The 22,945-nt window shown below is 38.9% G+C and overlaps 1 protein-coding gene across 3 annotated transcripts in view; it reads left to right on the top strand.

Moving 5' to 3' along the window:
* Window positions 1-530: 530 nt before the first annotated feature.
* The window catches only part of LOC307133354 (uncharacterized protein), a 30,364-nt gene continuing 7,949 nt past the window's right edge, over window positions 531-22,945 (top strand). Inside the window, exons 1-7 of one of the 3 annotated variants that reach the window (XM_079828413.1) lie at window positions 531-842; window positions 15,157-15,310; window positions 16,123-16,327; window positions 16,411-16,678; window positions 16,760-16,937; window positions 21,896-21,972; window positions 22,059-22,239. In XM_079828413.1, coding sequence (XP_079684539.1) covers window positions 576-842; window positions 15,157-15,310; window positions 16,123-16,327; window positions 16,411-16,678; window positions 16,760-16,937; window positions 21,896-21,972; window positions 22,059-22,239 — 1,330 coding nt within the window. In that variant the 5' untranslated portion in view covers window positions 531-575. Of the gene's footprint in view, window positions 843-8,822; window positions 9,396-10,538; window positions 10,835-15,156; window positions 15,311-16,122; window positions 16,328-16,410; window positions 16,679-16,759; window positions 16,938-21,895; window positions 21,973-22,058; window positions 22,240-22,945 lie in introns of those variants that run through there. The other 2 variants (XM_079828411.1, XM_079828412.1) reach the window with 2 other exon arrangements.

Below are 22,945 nucleotides of genomic sequence, written 5' to 3' on the forward strand. Positions count from 1 at the left end.
TAAGTTCCTGATAGTACATGAAACAGTAAAATGCTAATGCGCTTTAAATACAATGGCATTTTTATGGGTAACTACAATAAGGATGCATGTTATGAACTAGTGGACAATACTTCTAAAGCACTTATTAATCAGTTGTCTTTAAAATTTAGTAATGCATTATTAAAATGAATGGTTTCTTGATTTAAAATGAACCGCGCTGATGTGATCTAACACAGAACAGTTGTGTTTTTATACATGTTAAAGATTGATAAATACTGTAACAAATGGGTGTTTATTCCAACCCAAAATGTTGAAGGTGCCCTAGATTGAAAAATGTAATCAACTTAGGCATAGTTGAATATTAAGAGTTGAGTTAATGGACATCACATACTGTGGGTCTCACACTATTGTTTCCTCCATATGTAAATCTTGTGCGTGCAAAACATGAAAAAATAGGTGAATTCCAACATAACACCGACTGTGATGCAACAGTCGTGATCGTTAATTTGTGCGCCCCCAACATTTGCATAAGCCAGGCGGAACTTCACAGCCGGATCATCGGAAGTTCTGCAGGTATTGTGAAGAAACAAGCGAAAATGGCAGATCATGGCAATAAATGTTATATCCCAGGCTGTGTAGGGGATGTGAGCACTTTTCATACCCTTCCCACAGAACGAAACTGTCAAAAGGCATGGTTGATGTTTATATACAACCGGATACCTCAACAATTTAATTCAAAGTTGTTAGTTTGCTCGTCCCATTTCACCACGGACAGTTTCTCTAACCTGGGACAATATCAAGCAGGATTCGCTCAGCGTCTGATACTGAAGAAGGGGGCGATTCCAACTATATCCCCGCAGGCAGTAAGTAGTGATTTTATCCACTTCCTGGCCGTCGAAACCATTTCTGATTAAACTGAAAGTTTCTTAGTGAGACGACAACATAAACGATTATTTCCCCAGTGTTGTCTAGATCCAACGCAAGAGTACCAATAGGAAACTCCAAGTAACTAGCATACATAACTAAATAGTATGACAAATGAGTATGTTAATATTTCCTGCCAGTGTTGTCATATAAATCTACAAAATACAACCGCCACGGGAGACGATTTATGAATGGAGGTGAATGGGACGCAACTGACGCTGGTAGGTCACATGATCATGACAAAATGGCGGATGTAAGCTAGTTCATTCATTCTAAAGAACGTACTTTTTTAACGGTCGTAAAGTTCGTTCAAATTCAAATGTAGTACCTTCTCACATAGTACGCGAATTCGGACGCAGCCCATTTCATTCTAGGGTTGTAAATGGACCTGTAAAACCGTATCTGGGCAATTTTTGCCCTTAAATAAGCCACATACCCTCTGTGTAGATATCAGAGAACAATTTAAAATATTGTTTCAACTCATTCTAGGGCACCTTCAGCCAGTGCAAAGAATATTTCAGTGAAAAAAGCTTTTTTTTTTTTTTTAAATATACGAGTCCTACTTTTAAAAAAGACTGGTCAGAAATAAACATACTAGTGTCCAACATGTCATTATAATATAATATAATGCTTAGCATTTACCTATTCAAAACAAAGGCGTAGCTTGATGACGTTGAGATTGAGAGCGAAATCTTGGGAGTTGTAGTCTTCACCTGGAAAAAAAAAAAGTTGTAGTCTTCACCTCACACCCGGTGGAAAAGAATCGGGACGGGACTCGGGCAGAAATCATGTTCGTGGTTGTGATTATTAACATTACTGTATTATAAAGCAGCGCAGGACCGAGTGCTGTGGAGCTGAACGAGGAGCGCGATACACGGCGACACCAGCGGGACTTTTATTATGCCACAGTCGCCGCTTCCGCCTCTTCCGGTTAAGCGTATGAGCGCTTCATTAGATTCATTTGAGTGTGTTGAAAATGTTATAAAGTTACACTGTGCTGCTATAAGACATTTGCTGCACTGCAGTAAGCTAGATCGTAATTAGAATATCATATTAATAAATACTGGATGGCTTTTGTGTTGCTAAATGGCATGCAATTGAGTTCAAACATATTGTACGACGGAGAAGATGCTGTATTACTGTGCAATAATAAGCTTTCTGTCTTAAAGGTGCCCTAGATTGAAACATTGAATTAACCTTGCCATAGTTAAATAACAGGATTTCAGTACATGTAAATAACATACAGTGAGTCTCCAACACCATTGCCTCCTCCTTCATATGTAAATCTCGTTTGTGAAAAACACCATGGAAAAATAGGCAAATCTAACACAGAGAATGATGCAATCGTCGGGATCATTAATATGTACGCCCCCCAACATTTGCATTTGCGCAGCTATATCATCTGGAGGATAGCGAACATGGCAGATCATGGAAACAAATGTTATGTTCCAGGCTGTGCAGGGGATGTGAAGACGTTTCATACTCTTCCCACAGATAAAACATGTCAACAGGCATGGTTGATGTTTGTTTATAATCGGATACCGCAACAATTTAATTCAAAGTTGTTAGTTTGCTCAGCCCATTTCACCACGGACAGTTTTTCAAACCTGGGACAATATCAAGCAGGCTTTGCTCAGCGTCCGACACTGAAGAAAGGGGCAATTCCAACCATATCCCCACAGGCAGTAAGTGATTTTATCCACTTCCTGACTGTCTAAACAATTTCTGATTAAATTGAAAGTTTCTTAGAGAGACAACATTAACGAAAATATCCCCGTTGTTGTCGAGACAGGGGTAACTAACTGCAGCTTGGAATAATGGGCGTGCTGGACAGTAGGGGGCGTGCCGACCGGTTTCTCATTGGTCATTCTCATTAATCTTTGTTAGTATTGAGTAATAAAAAATACAGCTGATCATGTTCACAGTAAATTATTTTGATTTGAATGTGTATTAGTAAATATTGAAATTAACATGAACTAATAATAAACAGTTCTGCTACAGCATTTATTATTTGTTAATGTTAACTAATGTGTGTTCAAAATAGAAATGGTAATTTCCAACTTATGAACAGCTAGTGTGACTAACAGTGTTGAGAGACATTTGTATCCTTAAAATAATTATTGCTATATGTTTTTGATGGTTGATAAACTTAGACTAAACTCTTTTTTCTTAAAAAAAAAATGGAATGTTCTTAATATCATTAACGTTGTTTTTACTTTAAAAGACTGGAATTTGGTTTTATATGATTATATTGTATGTACTGCTTCCTTTTAATCTATAGGCCAATAGCGAGTAAGAATATAACAACAGGAACAGAACATGCAGTTCTCGCGACCAATGAGAAACCGGTCGGCACACCCCCACTGTTCGGCACGCCCATTACTCCAAGCTGCAGTTAGCCATACTTGTTGTTGTCTAGATCCAACGCAAGATGCTAGTACAGTAACAATAGGATAATCCAAGTTGCTTACATAAATAAATAGTATATGTAAATGGACCCGTAAAACCGTATCTGGACAATTATTGACCTTAAATAAGCCATATACCCTCTATGTAGATACCAGAGAACAATTTAAAATGTTGTTTCAAATCATTCTAGGGCACCTTTAATGTATCCAAACAGTTGCTGTCTAATCATGTGATGCGATTTCTTGTTTTTCCTGTCTCTTTAGTGTGTTATTTAACTGTTTGTGCATGTATGAGATTTGCAGTTACAAAGTTATAAAACCCAAAGAGATATTCTTTGTTAAAATGTAAGGCTCAGCCACGTCTTCCTAAAACCACGACCCACAATTCTACGTCAGTCTGTGGGGGCGGGGTTTCATAACACCAGGAAGAAGGCGTGACTTTTATTCTCGCTGTAGTGTTGTTGTTGCCGCCATGTCGTGGAGACGCTGTGTTTTTCGTTGCGAAAGCCAAACTACTTTGTTTGGCCTTCCAAAAGAGGACACAATTAGAAAACAGTGGTTAATCTTTATTTACAACTCTGCTCCGGAACAGTACAAGCCAAATATTCGACTGTGTGCTGCACATTTTTCTGAGGACTGTTTCCTGAACGTGGGAGAGTACAAGGCCGGCTGTGCACAAAGGCTGTTTCTAAAAAGTGGGGCAATTCCATCTTTGCGAGTACAGTGTGGCACTTCTGACGCACAGACACAGCCTGTAAGTTTTTTTTATTTCTTAAAAATTTGCTACTGACTATTCAAACGCGAGTTTGAATCGGAGGTGGACAAAATACACAACTCCATTAACTACTTCAGTAAAAGTAATACTGGTCAACTATTACTCTGTTACAAGTGAAAGTTGTTAAAACAGATTTTTACTTAAAGCTGCAGTCCGCAACTTTTGGCGCTCTAGCGGTTAATAAACAGAACTGCATGTGTCTTGCGGAAGAACATTGCAGCCGGAGCTACTTCTCTCTGTTTGTGTCTATGGCGAGTCACGCAGGGACTGTGCTCATCCACAGCGGTTCCTACCAGACCGGGCTGAAATAGTCCCAATATAAACGCTTATTATAAGTGTACCATAATGATTCAGGGTAAGACAAAAACACGGTTTGGAAAATGGATTCATGTTGTACATTCACATTATATAATTTTTGTAAATCTTAAACACAAAAAAAGTTACGGACAGCAGCTTTAAAGGTGCACTATGTAACTTTTCCATCCGCTAGAGGTCGTCTGTTCAAAACATAGACTGTAAAAAAATATGGACGTAGTGTCTGTGACGTCACCCATAGGATTCTGATGAGGAGTTTTGAAGCGTAAAGTAGGGTCGAGATGGCCATTGCCATCTTGGCAGCGCGTCACTCCCGGATAACAGAAAATGGGCAAAGAGGCGGAGACGTGGGCGGAGCTGAAGTGACGCGATGACTAACAGGCAGCAGATAACCTGTCACTCAAAGTGGCCACGCCCTAATTATGCAGAACTTTAATGCTTTATATAATGTAAACGAATGAGTTATAAAAAAATCAACCCCCTCACAGTCATCATGAAGGGCAAAAATAACCGTATAGACCAAAAGCACAATTTGTCCCAGACTGTAAACATGTGTTCTTCTGCTGTAAAGTTGGCCATTTTAACATGAGCTCAATGAGATTCTGCTCCTTCTGGAGTCTAGTGGTCAGTCGATGAACTGCAGTTTAAGTCACTTCCGTATTGGCTTCAAGAGAAACTGCGGGAGGTTGCGCTTGGTTCAAAACAAAGGCGTAGTTTGATGACGGCACGTTTGAGTGCAGAATCTTGGGACATGTGGTCTTCACCTCACAGCCGGTGGGAAAGAATCAGGACAGGACTCGGGCAGAAATCATGTTGATGGATGTGATTATTAACGTTACTGTAGTGAAGCAGAGCAGGACCGAGTGTTGTGGAGCTGAGGAACCGCTGGAGCGATTGTTAATGAGATGAACGCAACACACGCCTCGTGAGCAGCAGGATTTTTATTATGCCACAGTCACCGGCGCCACTTCCTCCGCTCATGAGTGTGAGGTAACGCAGCTCTGTTGATCATATTAGACACATCTGAGTGTGTTGATGATGGGATGACGTTACTCTGTGTGTTCTCTCAGCGGCTGCTATGACACTTGTTCACACTGCAGTGAGAGTAAAGCCCTTATGCAGAATAAAACCGGAAACCGAGGGTAACGCGGATATGATGTCATCAACAGGCGACACCCTCACACGTCCCGGTTCATTGGTTAAAATAGCAATTTCTCACGATTTACAAATAGTTTGAAACATTTGGGATATTGTAAGTACTCAACTGAACAAAATATATAACACTGGCCTAGTGTTTTTTGGATATTTTACTGAAAAAATGTTACATAGTGCGCCTTTTAAAGTAACACTCCACTGTTTTTAGAAATAGTGCTTATTCAACATCTTTCCTACATTTAGATATGTGGGCAAATGCATTTTTGTCTCAGTACATGCATTGTTTTAGTTTGGCAGGGTCGCCGCTTGCTTATCTTAGCATAATGAATGGAATCCTATGTTGCCAGCTAGCATGTCCCGAGTAAAAGTGATCAAAAAAAAAAAACCCACCTAATTACTTCTTGTGGCCTGCGTATTCAGGAGAGTACAAATAGCGATGCAGATTAAGACTAGGCGATTTCCTAGGCAGATATTAACTTGGGACTATATTAGGTTGAAGCACAGGCGAAGCACTGCTACTTGGGCGCAGAGATATCGCACAACACATGGGGTGTGTTCCATTCGACCGTAAGTGGACTGCGAAGTGCACTTCAGAGGGTATTCCGCCATCTCAAGGGAGATTCCAATCCAAACGGAGCGAACATGTTCAGTTCGAAGGGTACTGCGAACGGCGTAGGGAAGAAGGGAACATCGATACATCACTTCACAGGAAGTGGAGAGTGAAAAACACCCAAATGTCTTTGCGCGTCGGTGTCGCATCACCTGTCTGAACTAACCATAGACAACGATGGAGCAGAACAGTTGAAAGAGTTTTTAAACAGCTCTGCGATGGAGGAGTTTATAGCATTTGAATATTCATAGTTATTATACAAACTAGAGTATTTATGAATGGCAATTTGCATATTATATTTTATGAATATGTAAACAAATTAAAAGTGTTGAGAAGCAGCTGAGGGCTGTCATTTAAAAAAAAATGTTTTAACTTTATTTACCTCAGGAATGTTTACTATGTAGCTGCGCTTGGGAAAGAAAGTGCACGAGCTGAGACCACTAAAAAGTCCATTGATTAAGAATAGCCTACATTTATACATAGTTAACCGAATCTAAATGTATTCATATTGAATGACAGGTGCAGCTTCAAATGTGTTCATAGTCAATACAACTTATATGTAAACTAATAAAACTATTTTTTTGATTATATTTTTTTAGGTACATACTGTGTGTTTTGTAAATGTAAATACTTATTATAGGGTTTTAAATTAAAATTGTAATTTACTTTACTTTCAAATTTGTTATATCATAATCTGCGCGACCCCGTCGTTGCCTTTCTTTGATGACGTTGCAGGGCGGTCCAAATGAGTGATTATTGGGTGCTTCTCAATATCCCTCCTCGTGTCCTCGCTCCTCCGTCCTCCATCCTATGACCCGCAAACCGACCGAGCGCAGCCATCTTGTAGGACATCTCAATTCTCTAATTGCATCGCGAGGATCCCCACATGAAAAAATACTATAGTATATTATAGTAAAATTACTGTAGTAAAAACTATAGTGTTTTTGAACCGTACTATAGTAAACATACTACAATAAATTGACAAAGTGTAGAAAATCCTATAATATACTACAATTTACTGTAGTATCTTTACTATAGTATGGTTCAAAAACACTATAGTATTTACTAGAGTAATTTTACTGTAATTTTACTATAATATACTACAATATACTACAATTTACTGTAGTATCTTTACTATAGTATGGTTCAAAACACTATAGTATTTACTAGAGTAATTTTACTATAATATACTATAGTATTTTTTAATGTGGGTCGAGGAGGAGGCTTACTGAGGAGTCATGAGCGAGGATACACAGGTGTGTCCTTTCCGGAAGTGTTTTATCGACTAAACGTGAGGCACGTATTAATTCTCCTCCCCCTTCACATCTTGCCAGTTTATTGACACAAATGTATGTCAAATAAGAACTGACAGTTGCAGAATCATATCAAAGCACAAGAAAATGAAAGAAACAAACTGTAATACTATAAACAACAAATAAAAAGCAGTTAATAACTGGGAATAAATAGTTGTTATTAATAACTGGTAATATTAAATAAAATATGGACAAATGTGGTATTTTGTAGGGGTTGAAACTAATATAGTTATCTCAAATCTTCAAGAATCCCGATGTGCAAACTAAATCCAGCGGTGTAGAGTCATCATTATTTGATTTTACGCTTTGAAGGGACGCTAAAGGGAGCGAGGATATATCATTTCACTTGATTAAATTCCTTGCAGGAAAGGAGGCGAGGAACATAGTTGCCAAGTCCGCGTATAACACGCGACTTTGGGCTTCTTTTTTTGGCAAGTCGCGTTAAAAAATCACGAGTCACAGGTTGTGGTTTTTTGGGCTTATTTTAAAAAATGTGGTTGCTTGTTAGAAAAATATAATAAGCAACTTCGTTTCTTTACATTTGTGGTCGCTGTTTTGTCCAATACATTGGCTGACACTTCTCACAGCCATTCAGTGCCACTATACAAGTGCTGTAGTAATCCGTCCTTTTATATAATATAATATAATATAATATAATATAATATAATATAATATAATATAATATAATATAATATAATATAATGTATTTAAAATTACAGTCTATTATAAAAAAACAAGTCTACTAATAATAACAGTAGGTATGGTTCGAATTTATTTTATTATAAATATGTGGCTATATAGCAGCGCTCCCTTAGTGCTTGCCTGTGTCCCAGTGTGCATACTATCCATCCTAAATAGTATGTCACAGTCATTTTCAATGCTATTTAGGGCACATAGTGTGCACATTGAGATGTAGGGCTTATCTTTTTCACGGTTTGCAGTGTGTGTGTGTGTGTGTGTGTGTGTGTGTGTGTGTGTGTGTGTGTGTGTGTGTGTGTGTGTGTGTGTGTGTGTGTGTGTGTGTGTTCACTACTCACTGCCCCCAATATGTGTGCACTAACTCCGACTACGGGTTACCATAATTGGCCTTCATGTCACTTTTTCTCTTTTTCCATCTCAAAACCTCTTCTGTTCACAGCTGATCGGAGGATATTGCATGTCCTTTATTGCAATTTGAGGATTTTTGTAAAATCACATCTGTTTTTGCTTTTCAAGCTCCGAGAGGTTTCAGTTTAATATGTTGCAGGCTCAATTATCGATTAATATTGATGATAATAAATAATATAATAATATTGGGCTTGTTTTTGAAGCTGCGGTTGCTTATTTGTCTCGCGAGAGTTGGCAACTCTGGCGAGGAAAGGAAACGAGGATGCACAAATAAGAATTGAGAAGCATTGTCAGCGAAGTCCACTTCAACTGATATACTGTGCGCAGGGCGTAGGGAGCAGTGAACAGGGCGCAGGGACCCTGTCGAATGGAACGCACCCATGAAATCCCAAAACTTCCGTCAACATACCGGCGTGCAACGCGACAAAAAACGGGGAAAAAGTATAACATACCGGTGTGACCTGCACCGAGTGTCTTATCTTTTGGATTGTTTATTTTGAGAAGTTACAGCAAACATGGTAATCGCCTGCATAGTAAAAGGTTGTGAGAACAAGCAACGGACATACACTAATGTAATGTTTCACAGAATACCATCGAATGTGGAACTGAGAAATAAATGGCTAGCTGCTCTGGATATCTGTACTGCAACGCCTCTCTACAAAATTAACCAGTATCGTGTTTGCGAAGAGCATTTTGCACCGGGGGACTACTTTGAACAAATGCGATATGGGCCACGAAAGACGGTATTACGTCTGAAAGATACGGCCGTCCCATCAATTTTCAAAGTACAGGCAGAACAAAGTGCACATGTAAGTTATTGTCTTTTATTGCTCTTCCTTATGTTCTTGTTTGTCTTTATTCGGTTGTAAGATAACGTTAGATGCTGAGAAGCTGTATATAGACGGTTCAAATAAAGTTAGCCTCCTCTAGTATGTTTGACTCAGGAGTTTTAATATAACTAGCAGAGAGAAGGTTACAAGCAGTTTGACCAAAGGAAGTAGCAGAACAGTCTTCAATGTTTATGTACATATGTTGACATATATGACATTGCATTCATGTTGAGCGATCGCAACCTCCTCCTCCTGTCGTTCTTTTTCCAAAGCACACAGGCGTAACGTTAGCTCCTCTTCTGAAAACTCTGGTTTATAGAGGTATGGTTCTGGATCTTGACTATCTAAGAAGTAACCCTCTTCGTCTCTCACAAAATCAGCCATGTTCATCGCCATTCATGTACTGTATGAAAAATAGCCAGCTGGTATGTTGACGGAAGTTGTGGGATCCCATGTGTTGTGCGAGTGCGATATCTCTGCGCCCAAGTAGCAGTGCTTCGCCTGTGCTTCCCCATAATATAGTCCCAAGTTCTGCCTAGGAAATCGCCTGTCTTAATCTGCATCGCTATTTGTACTCGTTGTGAATACCACAAGAAGTAACTAGGTGTTTTTTTTATCACTTTTACTCGGGACATGCTAGCCACATAGGATTCCATTCATTATGCTAAGCTAGCGGCGACGTCTCGGCGACCCTGTCAAACTAAAACAATGCATGCTCAAAAATGCATTTGCCCACATATCTAAATGTAGGAAAGAAGTTGAATAAGCCCTATTTCTAAAAACGGTGGTCACCTATTATGAAAAAAAGAAGTTTGGATATAAATCCCTTGTCAAAAATCCTATTGGAATTTTAGGTTATCCTGTAGGATTTTATTGGACATTGTGTTTTTATTTAATGGAATTTCACGTTGTCCTGTGATATTTTTTATACATTTTTATAAAAGGGGTCATATGTTACATGCAAGTTGAGTGTGTGTTGGCAGTGTCTGTACACAGCCATCCTATAATGATAAAAATCCATCCAGTGTTTTTTTTTAATTTTCTTATGTTTTCCTCTGTCTCAAATCGAGCCGTCTGATCGTGTGCCGTCACACGGTCATCATAGTCCGCCATTTTGGATACGCTGGAGCAGAATGGCGTCTAAGCGATTGTGGTGTTCTGTTCTTGGGTGTAAAAACGAACACAGCAGTCATTTTGATGTTCCTAGATCCGACCCGCTGAAGACGCAGTGGCTGAGTTTTGTTTTCAAAGGGAATATTCCCCCCGATCAATGTCGATGGTGTCATGTTTGCGCAAATCATTTCTCACCAGACTGCTTAATAAACGAGGGTCAGTATAAAGCAGGTTTTGCTAAGAAGCTGCTCCTGAAAAAAGGATCGGTACCAACTATTCGTGTTCCTGCTGCACCTCCAGTAGCAGTAAGTGTAACGTTTTATTAACCTTTATATTAATCTTTGCAAATCGCTTCACGATGAATGCGGCTAAAGTTTACAGGGTATTACGACATGCTTTCTATGTATGCCATTCTCAATATAATTCATAATCACACGTTTATAATGGACAACGCGTTATGGTTATTGTGTTATTACAAACTGTTAACGTGGTAACACCACACTAAGCTTACTTTTGTAGATGGTTGATAATGTAGTTACAATATGTACTTGAATGTTTTCTTTAAACATTTTCGTACTGCACTGGACATAAATACATTAATTTACAACAAATTCTGTGCTAGAAACATTCCTGTGGTGACTGCATAGATAACGTTACGCGTCACTGACAAGCCTGCATTTACCAAAATTGTTGTTTATGACCATTAGCTGTAACATCAATCTGTCAATGAACTAAAGTATACATCAGTAAACACATTAGAGCTGCAACTAACGATTATTTTTCCAGATTAATCTGATTCTTTTTTTACTGATTATTGTATTTTCAAAGAGGGTAGTGAATTTTTTGTAAATTATTTTAACATGAAATCAATGAATGATGACTATTAATTGTATTTCAGGAAGGGTAGTGTACTTATGCCATTTTTATAATGAAATATATGAACACAAGAAGCATTTTAAACAGTATGTATAATTAATGATACTATTCATCATAAAATGTATACAGAGTAGGCCTAATTAGGAAATGTTGTTTACTATAATAGTTGAGTATGATTTACTCAATCATTGATTTGTGTCAATAGTAAACGAAAATGCACTTGTATTTATCTGCAAAACATTCACATACAGGAGCTTAATGTATAACTAGTCGTCTATTTTGAAGATTGACATGTGCATAAACAACGACTAAAGCTGCCAGAAGTTTTTGCCCAAACTTCAAAGACACTAATTTAAATTAGTGCTGGGAATCGATTAAAAAATAATTAACTAATTAATCACATTTTTTTCTGTAATTAATCGCAAGTTTTTAATATTTTGATATTGTAGTAAATTCAGTTATTCTCCAAATTAATGTAGAAAGTATTTAAAGACAGCATATTTTAAATGTGTTGTAATGGCATCTATTTATGAATGAAGGCCAGTATCACTGATACTAATGTCTCTATGAAACATTAATGACGTTACATTACAGTATAACTGAAAGCTGCCAATTTCAACATTTATTAGGCTTTAAAAAAACAACTTTTAATTTAAGTGAACTTAAAACAATCTTTACATAAACCCATTATAATAAATGTTATTTTTACCTATGGCCTTCCGTGTTAGACATATACAGAAATGTAATAGTTATCAAACACCTTTCTTAACTGCATGAATAATAAATGAAATCTAGATGAATCATCATTAAAGCTACAATCCTGCTCCTGTCACTTTAAGAACGGCCGCTGACGAACATGCATCTCATTTCCTCACAACTCTTTAAGTTCATTTAAGACGTTATTTAACTAATTTAAGACTCCTAATATGAGAATACTCAAAATTCTCTGTTGTTGTTATTGTTTGTTCATGAGCAAATGAGAACTCGATGTGAGCAGGAAACTGAGTCTGTCTGTGCGTCGAGTGTGTGTGTGTGTGTGTCAGAGTGTCCCTCGATTAGCTGACATGAGACGCAGCCACAGACAGGACACTGACACACACACACACACACACACACACACACACAGGACATTGACACACAGCACGTTCTCTTGTGTCGCGCTTGGAAGCATTTACATGAATAGGAGCATGATCATGTAACGCTAGGCAAAAATTGATATAAAAACGGACACTGCGTTATTTGCGTTAAATGTTTTTAATGCGTTCAGCTGAAAAAATTAATCACCCCCGTGTTAATTTGCCCAGCCCTAATTTAAATGATTAAAACTAGAGGCATATCTCAACTTTAATGTTACTTTAATCATGTAAACTACCTATACAGTGTTTGGGACAGGGGGGAACCCGGTCGCATTTGCAGCAGATATATGCTGCCCATAATAAATCAAAGCAGGAGACGTACTCGGGTCAGAGAAGAACACCGGAAAATGTGACTGAATGGACAATATTCGTCTGTAGTTCAGCTGCGCGAGACAAACACTGGCAGTGTGAAAGCACAAGGGCGTGCGCGGCTCCCGTTCTCCACACGCACAGCTTGCTAGGGCGTGCAGTGTGAAAACGGCGTTACAGAGCGAACAAAGTTTTATTCGGCTTCTGTTTAAAATACTGTTTAAACTAAAGTCTTTGATAAATGATAATTTTTAACTATGCTTGGGAGCAGAAGCTGCCATTATTCTAGATTATTCTAGAACGTAAATAATGCGACGCATTTCACGTATGTCGACGTATTTTCGTAGTGGCGTCCGCACGTCGTTGCAGCCCTAAAACACATAGCATTCATATCTCACTACTAGGGCTGTAGCGATACACTAATCTCACGATACGATACACGATATTCAGCTCACGGTACGGTATATAGCACGATATTCAGCCAACGATACGATTCGATATAATTCGATACACTTGCATCATTTTCTGAAAGATTTAAAGGGGACAGAGTGATTTTGGTGACATCTTGTGAGTGTTCCATTTACTTGGATTGAATTAATTGAAAACTAAAAACATCAATTACACAATATATGTCTCTGACTGGACAGAGAGTCTACAGCTTGCAAATGCTGGACAAAATTAATAAAAAATGTGTTGAGAAAATTGAGAATCTGACTCCGTAAACAGGAAGAGGTAGACGTCGGCGTCTGTGTAAAGTTAATAGTACGGGTAACTTGCTCTACAGCGACACTAGCGGCTGGCTGACCAAATCGCTCTTCCTGCAACGCGAACGGGGGTAAACACGGGGATTTGAATGGGACTTATGTATCGATAGCCTGAAGTCGTCATACTCAATTCTAGTCAGAATATGAGTCTGATACTGCTCCGTTGGGCTGTGATTATGGGGCGTGTTTCAACCAAGAAAGACCTCAATTGGATAGACCTACAACCAATCAGAGCAACGGAGCGACGTATAACGTTAGTTGTCAAATGTCAACAGAACTCAACTGCACTGTGTTGCCATGTCCGCGGGTTGAAGCGACCCCAATTATGTGATATACAGACCCAGGAATGCGATTTTTAGCTGCCAGCCCTGCCAATATAACACATTTTATCCCCCAAATGCCTTTTTTTCCCGGAGAACCCCCCTGGAAAGCTATTGGGCTTGTTTTTGGCTAGTTTTGAGGAACGTTAGCAATTGGGCGGGTTTTGTTGTAAAAACTTGGCAACCCTGTTCCTGCACGCACGCTGGAATAAGTAGCCTAACGTTAGAAGAAAAAGATGAGTGTAAACGATCTTTGCCGGTGTTGTAAAAAAAGAATTTAAGGATACACAGAGTTTACTTACCAACACGATCATCATTTCTGAGAGAAATAGTAAAGGTGAAAGCATATACGAACAAGTTCTCCGTTTAGGATTAGAATAAACTCAACCCAAGTGCCTTTGATGACGTGGATGATTACGATACTGTTGATCATCTGTCCATCATCGTCTAAAGCCCGCCCTGACAATTTCATTGGTCCGAACAGTTTCTGTTCGGGCATAATTACTTCTCTACCGATCAAGTCCAGACCGAACTGCCCGAGTAAAAATGTTGTGGGCGGGGCTAAGTTCGGCTGGCATCCAGGCTAATGTATCGATACTCGCAGCTTAAAAATCGATACTTTCTTGGGGAAAAAAAATCAATTTATATCGCAGAATCGATAAAATTGCTCAGCCTTACTCACTACGCTACCCTGCCAGTACATACAAAGATAGATCAAAGTGACATTACGTTAACCAACCATTCAGAAACGTCCTGTTCGAACCTTAATTGTCGAACTTCGTTGGGGCCGTCATCTTGTTCCGGATCCGACTCCGGTTCAAATTGATACGGTTGCACACGCACAGATGTTACCTTTCTTTCTCCAAAATATACCTTCAACTGTTGTCAAGGCAACACTCCATGTGTGTTATGTCAAAACGCGCCACAGAACAGAGGGGCGGGGTGAGCAAAGCTCATTATCATTTAAAGACACATGCACTGAAATTGCTTGCTGAAAACAGAGCTGTTTTTGACCAGGTAAAATTAGTGTTTTCTTACAATACTAATGAGAATTTTTAATCAAAGTATATTACAAACTTTTCATTTTGACACTAAAGAATCATATTAACTTGTATGCATTATATGACCCCTTGGGTCACCTATTATGCATTTGGATATAAATGTGTTGACAGTGTGTTAACATGCAATTGATGTAACTACTTGTGTTGGGTATTTCTTTTAGAGTACATCTCAGCAGGGCCGCGGTTCAGAACAATTACCCCCTTCGCCCCGAAGTCGTGATGTTGAATGTCAAACGGACAGTACAGAAAAGACACGATCCATTGGCACACAACTGTCCTGGGGTACACTAAAGGACACGCGCGTACGGAGCAAAGGTATTACACATGCAGCAACAGTGTTCATGTATTCAATTTGAAATGCACTATAGGATTAGTTCACTTCAAAATCAACATTTCCTGATAATTTACTCGCCTCCATCTCTTCCAAGATGTTCGTGTCTTTCTTTCTAAAGTCGAAAAGTAATTAAGTTTTTTGAGGAAAACATTCCAGGATTTTTCTCCAGGTCCAAATCAATGCAGTTTCAAAGGAAGGGCTCCAGAGGCTCTGCACGATCCCAGACGAGGAATAGGGTCTTATCGAGACAAACCATCTGACATTTTCTATAAAAATTGACCTCAAATGCGCGACTTCTGTGTTGCCCCTTGACTTGACTCTTCTACAGTTACCTCGTGTGCTAAGACCAACTGAAACTGAAAAGTTGCGATTTTCTACACCTATATGGCTAGGAACTACTTTCTCATTCCTGCGTAATAGTCGCGGATCTTCGCGGCCGTACCATGGCTCTGGTACACGATGTAACTGGAGAAGAGTCAAGCTTTAAATAGGAAAAATATTGAAAGTGTCTTTGGTCATTTTTTGAATGAGATGCTAATGGACTGATCAGAATCAATGATGTATGCTAAGCTATGCTAAAAGTGCTACCGCCAGATACAAAGATCGGCTGAATGGATTCAAAAGCGGTAAAACTCAACTATTTAACTCTAGGGGACTTGTAAAATGAGCCTATTTTCAAAAAAAGTGGAGTGTTCCTTTAAGTGCTGCATGTTAAACACTAGATATTATGTATTAGGACTACATTATCATAATACTTTGAGTAAAAATACAATCTTTTTCCTTTTAATTGCAGGCACCCAGTCTAAGGTTTCTTCTTTTGATGTCGGTGCTGAAACCACTCCCAGTTTACCCACAGTACCATTGTCTTCAACTCGCATCAACTTCACACCATGCAAAAGGCCTCGTCTTGAGTTCGATGAAGAGGAAGACAGATTTGAACCACATGATTCCACATATAACGCAGGCGACTCTGCTGTTACGGGCGAGTCAGGATCAAGGTACATTTTACACCGCTTTTTCATTTTTGTCATTTATTTTGGCGATGTGACATTATAAAAGTGACTTGTTTGTCTTGTTTTAGTCAACAGACCACATACAATGTGTCAAAATACATTGTTTTTGAAAGCTGCCTCCGGGAGCTATTTGACACATGTCCACTTTGCAAAACAAAGTGTGATGTTCAGTGTAGACGAATGGGCACCTATGTGGCGTTCACCCAGCTTTGTCCAAAGTGCAGTTATCACAGGAAGTGGGAGAGTCAGCCGGTCATTGGAAGTACTCCTGTAGGAAACCTTCTGGTGTCTGCAGCCACATACTTCAGTGGTGCATCCTTCATTCAGTTTGAAAAGGTACTACCCTTCGGAGCATATTTCCAGTTCAATCACTGTTATTGTATTATGTAGTTTGTAATGCTTTTTATAATTTCTTAGATTTGCAAGGCCATGCAGCTTCAGATCATCCACTATGATGCATTTCAGAGGCATGCTAGGAACTACTTAGAGCCTGCTATAGTACACAAGTGGAACCTGGATCAGAACCATCTTTTCAGGAAGCTGCAGGAAGGGGGAAAGGTCGCAGTTGCTGGAGATATGAGGGCTGATAAACGGGGTATGTTTATATTTACAAGTAATTATTATGTCTTGATCAGGGACCTCATTTATAACCGGTGTGTATGCTCAAAACCGGCCTGAAAGAGGCGTACGCCACTTCCAACGCACAAGTTGTGATTTATAAAAACAAATATCTGCATTAAAACTCTGAGCCATGTGTTAGGGATGGGCGATATTTTATCGTTTGCGATATACCGGTAAAAATTCTCCCCACGATAAGAATTTGTCTTCCCGCGATAATAACGATAAAGCCTCGTTGATGGCGCGACCCATCCGCACAGTGCCGCCGCTGGCCGTTATTACTTTATTATGGCCGCAGTGGCTGCGTTCATCACTTTGTATGGCTGAACGGGGGTTGGAGAGAGAATTTTCTTGTGGTGCCCACGGCGGCTGCTCTCGGTGCCCTAAGCGCCGTGCGATGGGAGCGGCGGCACTGAATCCGCATCTCACGTGCAGAGCGAAAACAGTGAAAGCTGCGGAAGAGTTCATAGCTAAACGAGGGGCACCTGAGGGCAATCTGAACCTGTACATACAGATGTATTTTCACTCGCTGAGCACTTGGACTGAGCGCTTAAGAGATTCACGCTGTCTCAATCGATCGGTAAAGCACAATATTTCAGTTCATCTCAATGAATGCGCAGTGCATTTGACGCACAGTAAACACTAGTGTGAGGCGCGCGACTGAGAGCGCTCAGTGTTTCACACACACTCAAAGAGAGAGCGAGAGAGTCTTATACCACACAGAATTGACGTGCTACATGTAAATAATACCCTTTGTTGTATTTTCCTGTAAAATAATGGCGTTTATTTGGAATTATTCAGCCTTTCATGAACAGGAAGAAACGAATGCACAAACGGGAATCTCATTGGCTGGCTGCACTGTGTTTTTATTTCAGCAAATCAGTTTGAATGAGCGCTGACAACGTGATTAATATTCATGAACCCAGAAGCTCATTAATCCTTAGGGCAGTTTATTTTTATTAGTTGAAGAATTCGTGGTATTATTTTCTTATCAACTCAAATTACTGAAGTTCTATCATTAAATCATTATTTGTAACTTTTTTGTAATCTGAAGACATGGTTGGGATAATTACTTTTGCTGTCTCTGCTATTTTTACCACTGTTTGCACCATGAGTGTATGAATAAATACAGAATCGGTTTACACGTAAAACTTGTCATTGATTTGAATTATTATTGTTTGTATTGTGTGATGTTTTACAGCACAGTTGCACTATTTAAACATTACCTGCACTTTTACAGAAGACAATTATATCTGCAACTTTTCCATTTCTGAAAAGATCATTGTTTGTTTTTCTGAGTCTGCATGCAGCTCTCACTTGTATCCAAAAACATGGGGAATGATACTACATTTATCGTCATTGATATCGTTATCGCAATAAATACTAGAAAATATCGGGATACATTTTTAAGTCCATATCGCCCATCCCTACCATGTGTACAAACTCTTACTAGAGTGAGAAAAGTAAAACATTTTAAACTCTGTTTTCATTTTACACATTAATGCAAATGTTCCAAATGTTTCATTAGTGGCAATATGCACTGAAATGAGCTACTAAGTTAAACACGCATTATATGAATTTAGATGTGGATGTGCAACTTTTGATCACTTTTCCTGTGACGCCTGTTTTAATGCCCGCAAGGATTAAATATAGGCTATTTCCAATAATTCCCTTTTAAACTAAACTGCATACTATCATATTTTTAGCGAGAACGATGATCAGTGATGCACACTTACTTCGATATCACAGACACTGCGGGATTCGGTGGTCGAACGGTTCATTGGCCGGTTTGAATAGGTCCAATGATAAGAGCTTACTGTACAACCGCGGCTGCACGGAGGTGTTGATTTTGTGTAAAGGCATCGTCACAAAATGATGAAAAATACCACTTTAACTGGAAGAAACCTAAGATTTTCACGTTTCCTTTTTAAAATACTTTGTCAGTGATGCGCCAGGTCAGACAATTGTATTTACACTGCAATAAATAAGTAGGCCTGTTTCCATTCAAAATGGCCTATACATCCTAAAATATCTGTTCACATTACCAGCAAAACAGCATGAATTTGATTCGATTTGAATTGTTTAAAAGGAATTTAATATTTTGAATTAAAATACGGCCTGTGGAAATGAATGAATCAACTCTAACTCTAACTTTAGATGACACGTGTTTTATACAATTTCGTTTTTATGGATATTTTGATATATTTATTCTAAAACATGAATGATATTGGATGATTTTCAGCAATGTACAGTGTAAGGCACAAATGTGATCCTGGAGCACAGAACCAGTCCTGCGTCTCACGGGTTTATCTGTGGCAATAGCCAACAATACATTGTATGGGTCAAAATTATCCATTTTTCTTTTATGCCAAAAATCATTCGGATATTAAGGAAAGATCGTGTTCCATGAAGATATTTTGTAAATGTCCTACCGTAAATCTATCATAAATGTAGTATTAGTAGTAATATGCATTGCTAAGGACTTCATTTGGACAACTTTAAAGGTGATTTTCTCAATATTTAGATTTTTTTGCACCCTCAGATTCCAGATTGATCTCGACCAAATATTGCCATATCCAAACAAACCATACATCAATGGAAAGCATATTCAGATTTCAGATAATGTATAAATCTCAATTTCCAAAAATGGACCCATATGACTGGTTTTGTGGTCCAGGGTCACAAATCGCATTTATGCTATTTTTCAATGTCTTGTACCTTTGACGATGTTAAACATGGTGTCATGTGGATGGGAATATGCATGGAAATGATATGCAGATGAGGATATGCATAGTAAAGCTAGGCGTTGTATGCTCCATATATGGTGATGTCAGGGTGGAGATGCATGTACGCACAATCTTCTGCTGGCTTGGATTGATAAAGGGATTTCTGTGCAGGTTCTGAGGACTGATTGCTTACTCATGTGCCTAATGGTGCGTTCACACTGGATACGAATGAAGCGTTTTGTGCGAGTGATTTACATGTTAAGTCAATGTAAAGACGCAAGTAGACATTCTGCGGCGCAATTCACATGAATGACACGGCGCAAATTTAGTGAATTGAGTGTGTGACGCGTGATTTGTGCGAGTTGAAAAATCTGAACTTTGGCGGATATTCGCACCGCGTTAACCAATCAGGAACTTGCTCTAGTAGTGACAACAATGAGGAGAAAATCATATGGTTTAAATTAATCATATATTAATATCTGGTTCAGACAAGTGTGAATATGATTATCACTGTGATAACATTAAATGACACGAAACACAACCCAGTCTCTTTTTGTTAAATGAAAGTTTATGTATGATCAATAATACAAAAGTATAAGTAAAAGGTATAATAAGCTACACATGAAATAAAGCAAACAATTCAGTCAAACATTCAAAGTCAGTGCTAGTCGGCTACAACTGTAACGTAAAGTTAAATAGCCTAAAAATAAAAAAGTTATGAAACTTCACTTTGTCCTCTGCCTAAACGATTTGCCAGGGAACTAATTATAGATCCATGTTCAAGATTCAAGATTCAAGATTCAAGAGTTTTATTTGTCACATACACAGTTATATACACAATATACAACTGGCAGTGAAATGTAAACAGGTCCGCTCCATGGACAGTGCAAATAACAGTTACAAGAAATTAAAATAGAAATAGAATAAAATTAGAATAAAAAGTATTAACATAAGTAGAATTATAAATAAATCAAGTAAAAGATAAAAATAGGAAATAAGATAAAAATACAAATATAAAAATTAAAATATAAAAATATAAAAAAATAAGTGGATATGATAAGTGAGATAAACTGTAGACTTAGAAATAAGTGGTTAACATAAATATATATATATGTATATATAAAGAAGTATAATGTGCAAGGTTTATTACAGGTTGTTATGCAGTAACAATAGGAAAGTAAAGTGCAGTGCAATGGCAGTATGTGGATGTTAATGTTTAAACTGGATGTTTATGTGTGTGCGGGGGTGAAGTGAAGTCACGTGACTGAGTTCAGGAGTCTGATGGCCTGGGGGAAGAAACTCCTCCTGAGTCTTTCAGTCTTTGCCATCAGGCTACGGAAGCGCTTACCAGATGGCAGCAGGGTGAAGTGAGAGTTTGCAGGGTGATTAATGTCTCTGATGATTTTAGTAGCTCTACCTCTGCAGCGTTTGGTGTAGATGTCCTGCAGAGACGGGAGAGCTGAGCCTGAGATGCGCTCGGTGACCAAAGATCGGCCGTTACAAGACGAATTATAGCCACAGAGACATCAGAGCCAGCGGCAGACGGCAGAAGGACTGGCCGAGGAAAGTCTACTCTCGCTGGGGTTAATGAGCGCTGAGTGCCGCTGATCCACTGGAGCTCACAACTCCGAAAACACCAGATAAAATGTTCAAATAGGCACTCTTTATATAAATAAACCACATATTTGAGCTTTAAACAACTACATTATCGCCTGAAAAAAAAACGACATTTTGTCCCACATTAACAGTAGTATTTTTACAAAAAAGACGTGTAAACACAGCCCTTATCAGCCATTTCTCAACGAGACGTGCCGCTGGCAGAAGCCCCGCCCATGACGTGAATTCGCGTCTGTTGTGCAGTGAATGTCACGCGCGAATGAAGCGAGTAAACTCAAAATGTTCAAGCATGCAACTTCGCGCGAATAGCGCAATTTATTTGCTTAATTCGCATCCGGTTGAAAAATGCACCATTAGAACTGTGTACGCATGTTTGATAAATAAGGATTTTCTTGTACTCAGACACATTCTAAATTTCATTCGTAGGACAAAATATAGACGTTTTCTACACACTGTTGATAAATGAGGGCCCTGGACTCTTCTGATTATAATTTTTGTGTTGCACTGGACAGACAAAACCAGCACGACACAGCAAGAGTTCGGACTGGTGTGGACACGATATGGGCAAACAACATTTTTTTTTTTTTTTCAGGGCACTCCGGCAAGTGCGGCAGCTACAGCTTAATGCACTTGGCCAGCAACACCATTCTTGACATGCAGCTTGTTCAGGTAAACTTATGTTATATCATAAACTTATTATATTGTGAAATATTGATTTGTAGGTTTATGCCTTTTTAATTGTAATTTACACCCAGAGTAACGAGGTAGGTGGTAGCAGCCACATGGAGAAGGAGGGCTTGAAGCGATGTCTAGATCATCTGGAGTCTAACCGTTTGGAGGTGGAGTACATCATAACGGATCGCCATCCGCAGATACAGACGTTTCTCAGAGAGCGCAATATCGCACAGCTCTACGATGTGGGGCACTTTGAAAAAGGTGATTTAAGCTTTATATATTCTGTGGCGTATAGACGGTTTCATCGGACGCAGGCGCGTTGCAACGCTTACACGCCTGGCCCGAAGTTAACTTCCGGTCTGTGTTTTTTTTATCGGTCTGGCAAGGGGATAGTATGGCGCACTACTCAGTAGAAACACATTTTTGACGTACTATTCTTGGATAACATGATAAAGGTTAACGATCAAGCAGAGAGAATATGACACCAGCGCAAAAACAGTGTGTGCGACTCACCAAAACGCCTTAAATGCTTCATTAATATCCAGCATACGAGAGCAGCGTCTAATGTAATTTACTTATTTATTTTGCTTATCAGAAATAATCTACTCTAGAGGAACTTATTCTGGCTGCGTTTACACTTGGCATTAACATGCGATCACCGTGATCATCAGCCAATCAGGACACGGCGAGTTTACATTTCTTCACCTCAAGTGGTCGCCATCTGGATAACTGATCGCATTTATGTTTCCCGCAAAATATTTAAATGTGGCTTTATCACGGAATGCAAAACAACTTTCGCTTTGTCCTCTATTAATGGCAGTGCCCATAGAGCACGGGATTTTTTGTGATGCATTCATATACAATCAATCTCAAATTGGGAACTTTATCTACAAGTTAACTTTCCCAACATTAATCTTATATTATGAAACAAAGAAACATATTCCGATGCATTGCATGATTGAAGGCG

Source organism: Gobio gobio (genome assembly GCF_949357685.1).
Source record: "Gobio gobio genome assembly, chromosome: 11".
Taxonomy (NCBI): domain Eukaryota; kingdom Metazoa; phylum Chordata; class Actinopteri; order Cypriniformes; family Gobionidae; genus Gobio; species Gobio gobio.